The following is an 11,271-nucleotide window of genomic DNA, read 5'->3' as shown; positions in this document are numbered from 1 at the left end:
ACTTAATTTGATTTTGTGCAATGCACTTTAGATTGCAAAATTAAATTAAATTTGTTTGTGCTGAGACTACATAAATAATTTAATTTGTGCTGGAAACAGCATTATGCTGGATATTCTTGGAATGCTTTTAAAGGCATGAAATATTATTTTTAAAATGCTAAGATTTAGTGTTTTTCATTAAAAGTGGGCAGTTGTTTTTGTGTTATGCAACATATGCTAACTTAGATTAGTTTATGGTGTAATTTTGGGGGTTTCCAATGAGAGAAAAAATGAGATAAACAGACATTTTAAGAAGTATGTTATAACACACACAAAATATTGTGAGAAAATAAATTATTAATTCATTCATTTTCTTTTTGGTTTAGTCCTTTTATTAATCTGGGGTCACCACAGCGAAATGAACTGCCAACTTATCCAGCGTATGTTTTACACAGCGGATGCCCTTCCAGCTGCAACCTATCACTGGGAAACATCCATACACTCTCATTCACACATATACACTACACACAATTTAGCTTACTCAATTTACCCAATAGCACATATCTTTGAATTATGCGGGAAACCTAATTGTTTTTGGATGCAGTCTTAATGATGTAAGCTGAGATTGCATCGCTCAGAGATGCAATGTCTGACACAATGCACTCAATGGAGCTAGTGACATCACTGTGAGGGGCACCCAGAGGAAACCTACACAAACATGAGGAGAACATGTAAACTCCACACAACCAACTGACCCAGCCGAGGCTTGAACCAGCGACCTTTTTGCTGTGAGGTGACAGCACTACCCACTGCGCCACCCACAATGGATGTCAATGGCTGCTTTTTTAAAAATCTAACATTCTTCAAAATATCTTGTTTTGTGGTTGACAGAAGAAATTCATAAAAACTTCAAACTATTTGAGTGTGAGCACTGTAAAAATGCTGTGGTTCTACACAATTCCTTCATGTTGTCCCAACACAAATTGATTAGTTACCTTAATTGTTTTTACAAATTTAAGTTTATTGGACATAAAACAAGTAAGCTGTATCCAAACAAACTAAATAATTGTGTTGATTGAGCTCATAATACTTAAATAGGTAAATTGTACAAGCAGCAAAAATTATTTTTGAGTAATGTTGATGACATTTTTGCATAAAATCCCATTAATACATGTGTCTCCTCATGATATTTGCTAATTTTGTTACTTTATAAGACCTCAGTTTATCTTCAAAAGCAAAAAATATTTATCTTTTTTTTTGCCATTCATTTTGTTTCTTTACTCAGAAAGTGCCAGTAATCGCTGATCTGCATTTTATGAATAAACCAGGACCAGTTTAAGCTAAATAAAAAGACAAAAGCGCTGAATAAAATAACACCACCGTCTTCGACAGCCTGAGGGAGAATAAATTAACAACAAATGTTCATATTTTGGATGATCTATCACTTTAATCCCACTTTACCCCTTCAACAGTCATGTACTGAAACAGCAGGTGGCGCCAAACTCACTAATCGAGGAGCACATGTCTTCAAACTCGCAGGAAAACTTTCAGAGGGAACTGAAGAAAGTCAAAACTCCAAACAGGAGCGAGAGAAAGAGCAAGCAGAGCAGAGGACCATCCGCAAACAACAGCACACCTCTGCGGACAACCGTGGTTCAGTAAAGTCCTGAAGAGTCTCCGTTCTCCAGTAGTAACCCTGACCTGAGAGAAGAACGAGATTGCGGTGGATGTACGAGCGCTTAAGGGCAGAAGAAATGAGCCGAGGAACAGTGAAAGAGCCGCACGGATGCCAGCGCAACTTCACCCTGATCTGCGTGCTGCTCGCGCTCAGCTACGGTAGGCGATTAAACTCATTTACACTACTGTTTTCATAAGCCACTTAACGTTACATTCAATTAAGCACATCTCTGTCGAGTTAAGAGATACCAAACAGCAGAATATGTTCATGATATTATTAGGAATTATTTAAAGTGTCTCAAATTACACTACGATGACCATGCTCAATATGCAATACTTGGAAGTTGCTTAATAAACTACCCCTAAATAGACTGAACTCGTTTTATTTGTATACTTTAGCTTATGTCATTTAAATGGATATTTTAGATCTAATGTTCTAATTTCATTTAGAACAATTAGAGATGAAGAGCAGTCGAATATATTTCGGATTTTATTTGAAATTGTTTCAAGCAAACGTGTCTCAAATTACAGTACAATAGCCATGGATATTTTATATATAATGCTTAGACACTGCTTAATATATTACCTCTGGTTTGTATACCTATACTGTTATGTTATTTAAATGGAAGTTATTTCTAACTTTATGTAGAATAAATCGAAATATTTTCTGATAATATTTAAAGTGGTTTCAAAGGATCAATGTGTCAAAAATTACAGTATGATTACATGCTCTGTACACAGTATTTACCAATGTGCCAAAGATTTTGGCAACGTTTGGCGGTACTAATTTGCACTTATGTTATTTAAATATATCATATTTTAAATTTATATGTCATTTTACTGAAACTTTATGTAGTTAGAGGTGTTATTTCATTTAGTAGAGGTTTGGGTGTTTTTATTTAACCTGTTGACTCGTGTTGCCAAAGGGCTATCTAAACAGTTTTTGTGTCATTGGAATGACAATAGAGCTCTTAAAGTGCACTGATTGAGAGACTGACAGTCTTAAGCTCTCAGCTGGAGTCTCTTTGTAAAGCCTGAGCTGTTTCATTTGCCTAAGAATAGCACTTTGACATAAGATAGCAGCCAATTATACTGAGCAAAGGGCTTAAAAAGGTACATTAACTTCTGTGAACTTTTATTCTTGGCTACGAGGATGAGACATTTTAGTGTAAAAAAAGCAAAGACTAACTTGGATGTAGCCTTTCAGTTGTCTGTGACTTATACAGTATTGGAGTATATTTTATTATGGATTATTAAGACAGTCGAACCAATAGCAGTTAAGTATAAGCAACTTCGAGCAATTAGAGAGTAAGCTCCATGTAGTTGCATCAATACTGTAAAATAAATGTCACTTGGATTTATTTCAGGTCATATAATAATAATAATAATAATAATAATAATAATAATAATAATAATAATACTTTGATTGCTTTTAATTTTAATCAGTGTAGACATACTAAACCACCATTTTAGACCTCCAAAATAAAATTAATAATTACAATCTACGCATAATAGGTACATACATATTATAATTATCAAATTACACAATTCAACATGTACAATGCAAAAAAAGGTGTGACCCAGATTTGTTTTATGTTGTATTAAAATAATAGTTACATTTTATTGTACAGTTTTTGGTATGTTATGGAAATTTACTACTGTTTTGTCAGTTATAATAATGATAACAATTATTATATAGCATGTGTGTGTGTGCGTGTGTTTATAACATGATAAATCAAAATCTGATAATCCGATACATTATTGCAAATAAGTTTATTATTATTATTATTATTATTATTATTATTATTATTATTATATGATAAAATGACAGTTCTATGCAAGTCTACCTATAGCTTCAGGGCATAATATTGTTAACTGATGAACTAAATCAAACTTTGATGCACTGATGACTAATAAATGAAAAAGCAAAAACTATTAAAGCATGAACCACTGTACATCTCTATCATTTCAGTTCATTTACCAATTATACACATTTATATTACAGTGTGCGCAGAAGTGCATTAGCATGTATGACATATTTTACTGACAAAGCGTGTTTATCAAATAATAAATCTTGGCTGATCTGACTTTGTTAGTCCGGGTCATGCAAAGCTTTCTGCATTGAGTGGTCAGAGGTGAATTTTAACAATTGCTCCTCGTTTATTCCCTAAAACACTGAGTTAAACTATTGTGGCTGTGATTGGATAGACTTCTTTCCAAACTCCTGCTTTGTTTCCTATTTTATGTTTTGGCATACAGTTTGACCATTTTTCTGATAGATAAGTTTGTTGTCAATATGTGGCTTACTTCACCTTAATCGATATAACAAAATGCAAATTTTCACATTTGTTCTAGATAGTACAGTATCCCTGGATCTTTTGTCACAAAATTTAAGCCATTTCAGATGGACTTTTATAGACACTGTGTATTTTTGTTGTATTTTTTTAAAGCATTGGTCAAAATGGAAACATGCGCCTTCTGTGATCCAGTCTTTGGTTTTAATAATAGTTGGTAGATTATAAATCACTAGGGTGGAACTCTATCAGTGCATTATACTGCCAGACTGAATGTTGACAAAAAAGCCATATTACCTCCAAGAAAAGCCAATGAGGGAGGATTTGACCCGTTGTAGTGAAACTCCTTGGTTTAATCTGGTTTCCAAGTGTACAGTACAGTTACTCAAGCATCAAGGCTCCCGTCTTAAAATCTCTTCATAGATGTTGAAGGAATGCCCATTCAACCACATGTTCTAACTTTGTGAAAGCCGTGCAGCTCTCGTGAACCATTCATTTTTTTGTTAGCGTGACTTTATAAATCTCTGTTTAATATTAGATGCTTGTGTATATTATATCACAGGTTGTAAATTTCTTTCTGCGCTTTCTACAGAGTTATAAATCTTTATATCTAAGGTGTCAAACACCAGAAGTTACTGTGCATTTCATCTTTTATTACAAAATGCTGAATAAAAAAAAAAACTTGGCTTGTCTTGTTTAATAAACAGATCTTGAAGAGAATTATATGGCCTATACCAGCAGTTTTAACACTTTGATTAATAGCTCTCTCTATTATCCTATCCTTTGTGTAAGTTTTCTGTCAGAGCTGAATGTTTAGGTTTCGGACGTGAGCTCAGATCACTGCTTTGTATTTTCGCTTGTATTAGTAAATGGTGTGATACAAACTCTTAGTTTGCGTCACCCTGTTTGGCATTGTGGTAGAACAACCGGCAAAGTTTATAGCCATTCAGTATCATTATCCAAGTGCAGTGATAAGTGTTTTTGCAAACTTGTTTTTGAAACTTCTCTTATGTATATTTATTATTGATTGAACAGTGCCATTCTTTTAAATATACAGTATTTGGCAAATTTTATGTGGCTTGTGGTAGTATACAATTTGGAGATGTTTAAAACAAAAGTCAGTAACACTTTACTATGATTATGATACATTTGTTAATAGTAATTAACTGCACTGTTAATGATTCTTGCAAATTACACAATATTCAAATGTAACAAGCTGTATTTTACTGTAGTTATGCAGTATGTTACTGTATTTTAAAGTAGCATTGTGTAAATTGATGTAAATTTTACAGTAAAGATATACATACAATTCTGTAAACACATAAACAGCATGATTAATAGTGTTGTAAATGTAAATACAGTATTTTTGCTGTAATTGATTTACAGTAAGTTGCTGGAGAACTGTTGCCAGTAATTTACTATAAACTGTATACCAAATTGTTAACAGTGTTAGTTAACAGTTAACATTTTTGTTAACATAAATTAACATAATTAACAATATAAATGCTCCAAAAGCATTTATTAATCTTAGTTCATGTAGATTTTTTTATTGAACATTTACAAATGTTCACAAACAATACAAACATTATTAAAATGTAAATGTTATCTATAAATATTATGTAATGGACCAGAGTATGAATTAGTAATGAACAGTTAATTGTTAGGTGTTCTTCTTACAAATGCTTCATGTACTTACTGTAATAATTGCAATCAATTATGCCTAAATAATAATTAATTTTAATTGTAACTGTAATTATAAAGTACATTAATTAATATTACTCAAATGATTATGTAAACTGTAGCATGGACACCCTAAAATAAAGTGTAGTTTAACGAATGTTAACATTAATTGATAATTTCTGAAAAAGTGTCTTGCTTATTGTCAGTTAATCCGTCAACTAAAGTTACCAAACAGTTCTCATATTGTTAAGTGTGACCAGTAACTCTTGCCCACCTTCCCCTCACCCCTCTGCTCCTTTTCTTGAAAAAAAATGCTCATGTTAATATACATCACAGGCCAAAAGGTCTGCGGTGAATATAATAGGAAATGAGCTGCCCTGTTTATCTACCAGATCAGACGTCTGCCAGCACTTATCAAATAATTACTTTCCCTTGCCTGCGCGACGTAATGTGCCAAGATACGCTGCATTTCACTTTTTAGAGGGCATGATGAAACATGGCTTTTTAATTTTAGTTGTAAATGTGTCGGAAAGTAAAGCTGTAAAGCCTGTTTACGTTGTATTAAGGACTCAACTAACCCTCAATGCATAAAGACTGGCAAATTTCTTGCCGCACACAGTTTGTTCTTTGTACCTGCCACACTCCCAGTGAGCTCATAAATACCAAACCTTTACTGCCTGTTCGCTCCGAGATTGATATTTGCTTTAAAAATGAAAATATATGTGCAAAGTATCAGTCATCTGGGAGATTTCTCTCTTTTCCTCCACACAGTGCTGGTCTTGACAGCGTCAGGTTTCTATCTCTGAGGAGAGCTTTGTACATTCATAATTCGCTCGCGCTGTCTGTCTTGGAACTTTTTTTTTGGCTAAATAATGTGGGCTAGTTGTCCAAATCTGGCCCTGAAATTGTAGCAGTACATTGAGTGATGGAAGTGGGAGAGCTTGGCTTATTTTGAAAAACATCTTAAAGGTGCTGAAAATGCCACTATACTCATGCACCCACACACTCATAGTTGATTAAACCATTTAATGATTGTTTTTGGCAGTGGCTTCCTTATGAGGTTTGAGTCTAATAAGGTTTTTTGTTCGATTTATGCATGATTTTTAAGTTGCTGGTCCTTAGCTACACTTTACCCAGTACTTCCTTGACTGAAACATTGTGGTTCGGTTGGCAGTTTTCACATGTCGTGATAGACAGCTCAGCCCTGGAAAGAGTCCTGATGTTTATCCCTGCTATTCATAATAGAATGAGAAAAGAGTAAATGAATTCTTTTGACACGTAGGTCCTTCATAATATCCCACCACATTTTGACACCTCAATATAGAACAATTACACTTTTGTTTTAATATTTGGATTTAGAAGTTTCAGTTTATGTCAGACTAAGCTGCATTAGGTCAATGGCCTTCTGTTTGGCCTTTTATTTTGCCTCTAAGCAAAATAGTCTTCTTTAGAGAAACTCTTCTTTAGAGAAATCTAAGTTTAGTGGCGCTAACTGCATAGCCATCATGTCTTCTTCTAAGATTCATATGATGGAGAAAATGTGGACAGAATCATTGATTCCAGTCATAGAATGATGCATGAAGTCTGCATAATGAGCAATGTCGCAGAGTTCACTCCAATAACGATTTACCCTTTAATTTGACCAAAAAGTATAAGGTATAAGTGTTCACGACAACTCATCAAAATAAAAGATTGGTTTAACTTTTTATTAGATGAATGTAGTGTACACATATAGAACAAATGAGGACGTATCCATCAATGTCCATATACATTTTTTGTATTTTTGTTAGAAAAATTGTCCAAGATAAACCTATAATCAAATATTGTATACTTTTCAACATGCAGAACCAGAGAATGAAACTGTGAAAAACTATTTGAAAACGAAGGGGATAATCAGTATGATGACAAACATCAAAACACAATCACATACTGTAGACCGTGGCTCAATTTGTACAGCCCAGGGTCTTTGGAAATATGTGCCTCATTTCTTCAGTTTGCTCTGAGTACGTTTTGTTACACATTTCAGATGACAAATCCAATAGAGGGCGCTGTCTACATTTTTGCACATTTGAAATATGTTACATGAGGTTCATTTTGTTGTACGTTTTAGATACACATTCTTGTTATAAAAGTACACAATAAGGGGGAACTTGTCGTGCAGATCACCAAGCGAACCACTGACCTAAATTCTTTCCTAAACTCAACCAATAGTGTTTCCAAAAGCAATTGTAAGAGAAAAGGTGATCATGTAGATGTACTTTGATTTTAAATTGCCATTTGCATTACACAACAGCATACAAAGTGAGCTAAAAAGCAAACAAGCCACTTCAAAAAAGATGTCTATACAGAGATAGATAGGTGAGGCAAAGTATTTGGTAACAAATCGTACACGTCATTAAGCTGTTTTGTCATATTTATTTGGTGTTGTGCAAAGAACTACACACAAAAAAAAAATAAAAATTATCGATAATATTTCCTGTAGTGGTCATTTTACCCAGAAACTGTACTTTCTTAAATATAGGTTTAAGTACATTTTCACATTTTCTTAATATTGTACTCTGTCTGTGTTTCAGGAATACCTTTTTATTTGATAAAAAATATTATCTTACACTCTATCTCATACTCAACTTACACTGTTAAACTTTCTTCAAACTCATCAAAAAAGTTTGGTTAACAAAAACAAGTTATTTGCTATTATAAAGTAGAATGTACCTTCAAAATATAATAATGACATAAGAAGTAAATCTATTTGTTTAAAAAAGTATAAATTCAAGTAAAAATGCAATCTTTTCTATATTATTTCAAAAAGGGTCCAGAAATATAAAGGGGATTTCTAAAGGTCGACCTTGATGATCGGTGGAACTTGGAAATAACACCGTTGGGCGTTTGTATATATTCAGAAATTGTTTTACACAAGTGTTTTGTCCGACTTTTACAGACTGTGGATTTCAGACTTTGCTGAAATGATTAAATGCTCTCTGCACTGTTAGTGGCCCAAGTGGGAGAAGTGTCAGGCTAAGTGTATTTTCACTTCATGCACAAATGTGTGTGTGCGTGTTTATGTGTGTAGGTACACACTGGGAGTGTTAAAGCGGTGTGTTCCAAATCTCAGGAAATGACATTTTATGGGTTTTAGACACTGCACAACATTAACGTAATATTTCCTCATTGTAGCACAGAGTTCATAGGCCAAATATTAATTTTGCTTTTATTTACAGTGTTCAAACCTGCCTCAATCTTTTGGTATACTTCCTCAAATAAATAAAAATATTAATGTATTGACCTGCTCATTAAGAGATTCATTAATTGGAAATTAATTATGCTTTGATTGATTTAATTCTTTGTTGTTTGGTAATTATTGTAACTATAAAAATATATAGATCCTGTAAATAAGACGTTTTCAGCTCTTGTTTCATAAACTTCCTTTTTATTTAAAGATTACTTTAAAATGACATTTTATGATGACAATGGCTTTTGAACTTTATATATTGGTGCTGTGTAGTAGTTGATGGTTTGATGAGGATTGATTTAGCACTGTAAAAAGCAACAAGTTACTTTACATTAAAAAGGTGAGTAAACTCATTGCATTAAAAGCAACAAATTGACTTTAAAAACCTAGAATGGTTAAGTTGATATAATTTTTATAATTATGCTAATAATTCCTTAATCATTTTAAAACAATAGATATACTCACTTATATGAATACAGTCTACTAATCACTTTTAAAAGCAAATAGGTTTACTAACTTTAAGTAAAGCAAACTAATTGCTTTCTACAGTGTTCATGGAGTGAGACCTCTAGCCTTTACCCACAGGCTGCAGTCAAACAAAGAGCTTTTGCACAATTGTTTGTTTGTTTAGTCTCTTTTTTTGTGTACTTGTTACTGCCAGTAGGTCACAATTAAACACAAATCACTGTTTGCTCTGGTACTTCAGGACAAAAGCCAAAAAGATCATTAAATGTTGGTTGGGTTTGTTAAAGTCCAGCAGAGAATATTTGAGGTGTTGGTATAGAGGATTGTTACTCCATGATGTAGTCTGTAAAAGCATGATGTAAACTGTAAATAAGATTTAGATTTGATCATTAATAAATAAAGGATTGTTTTTATGAATATATTTTAGTTTTGAGGAGTGTCACATTGGCGAAGTGGGCAGCACAATCACCTCACAGCAAGAAGGTCATTGGTTCGAGCCCCAGCTGGATCAGTTGGCATTTCTGTGTGGACTTTGCATGTTCTCCACGAGTTCACGTGGGTTTCCTCCGCATGCTTCGGTTTCCCTACAGTCCAAAGACATGTGGTAAAGGTGAATTAAATAAGCTAAATTGGCCGTAGTGTATGTGTGTGGAAGAGTGTGTATGGATGTTTTCCAGTGTTGGGCTGCTGCTGAAAAGGCATCCACTACGTAAAACATATGCTGGATAAGTTGCTGGTTCATTCCACTGTGGTGACCCCAAATTAATAAAGGGACTAAGCCAAAAAGAAAATGAATGAATTAATGAATTTCAGTTTTTGAATTTATTAAATATGTCGATATATTTTTGATTAATTTTTATTTATTTATTACTAATTAAACTACATTAAAATGTTAAATAATTGTTAGGCCAGCTGAGACTTATTTTTTAAATCTTTTTTATGAATTTTATATTAACTTAATTTAAAAATGCCTCTTATTTTGGAGAGCAAAAAGCATTTAAGTTTATTGGCTTTAGTTTTCAGTTTTTTTTTTAGTTTTTAGTTTTTTATTAATTCTTCTGACTGATATGTCAGTTTGGCAGGTACAATAAATAAACCTATACATAAATCTCCATCTAGTTGCCTTCACATTATGGACACAAATTCTTTTGCTCTATCAGTATTTTCAATTAAAATAAAAAAATAAAAATTCCAATTGAAAACAGACAAAAGTTTTCCATTTTATATTGAGAGGGGCTGTTGGGCCCATTTTGGCAATGTGTATTCCTCCATTCCCCCCAACATCTCTCTTTCCTTCGGTTCAGTTGCCGTCTCTTTCCTTCTCACTCATTCCTGCAGGCAGCTAAGAGTCATTTAGCTCTCTTACTCTGTGGCAAAGCAGAAATGACTTACCCGACCACACCGACCATGGAATCCTGAAATAAAAAGCTTCATTTCCCTAATGCTTTGTGATTGGAAGCCAAAACAGGCCACAGAAGCCTGTGAGACCTCTGTCCAACTATGTGTACATAGACAAAATACTATGACCATGATCTGTAAAAAAAAAAAAAAAAAACTCAACTTTTCTACTGTAAAAGTAGAAATCATATCTGTAAAAGTTCACTCCATTAACATTATATATTTTTATCCAGTGTGCAAATTATACATTGGTGATCGGGGGGTTAGTTTGTATAATACATGCTTCAGTCATGTATTTATTTTCAATTACATGTAGTTTATTAATATTAATGGGGATATTAATAGGGATATTTAGTGTATTATGACTTATCGATCCTCTGATTAGCTATTTCAGATGTTACTGTTGGTCAAACTATACAAACTGCATCTAATTTGACTTTGTTTTCAGGTTATATGTAGATACAAACACCTATTTTATGTCTTGTGAACACTTCCAATATCTTTCAGTGCTCTAGATCTGCCAGTTTCAGACCTTTGAATAATTTTTTT

The 11,271-nt window shown here is 33.3% G+C and overlaps 1 protein-coding gene across 1 annotated transcript in view; it reads left to right on the top strand.

Moving 5' to 3' along the window:
* The first annotated feature begins 1,548 nt into the window (after positions 1-1,548).
* ror1 (receptor tyrosine kinase-like orphan receptor 1) overlaps positions 1,549-11,271 on the top strand; it is a 199,159-nt gene continuing 189,436 nt past the window's right edge. The window contains exon 1 of the mRNA XM_087257554.1: positions 1,549-1,815. Coding sequence (XP_087113680.1) covers positions 1,707-1,815 — 109 coding nt within the window. The 5' untranslated portion in view covers positions 1,549-1,706. The remainder of the gene's footprint in view (positions 1,816-11,271) is intronic.

Source organism: Danio rerio, chromosome 6 (genome assembly GCF_052040795.2).
Source record: "Danio rerio strain M-AB ecotype USA chromosome 6, GRCz13ab, whole genome shotgun sequence".
Lineage (NCBI taxonomy): Eukaryota > Metazoa > Chordata > Actinopteri > Cypriniformes > Danionidae > Danio > Danio rerio.
Note: the sequence above shows the minus strand (reverse complement) of the source record. Positions and strands in the feature narration are given on the sequence as shown.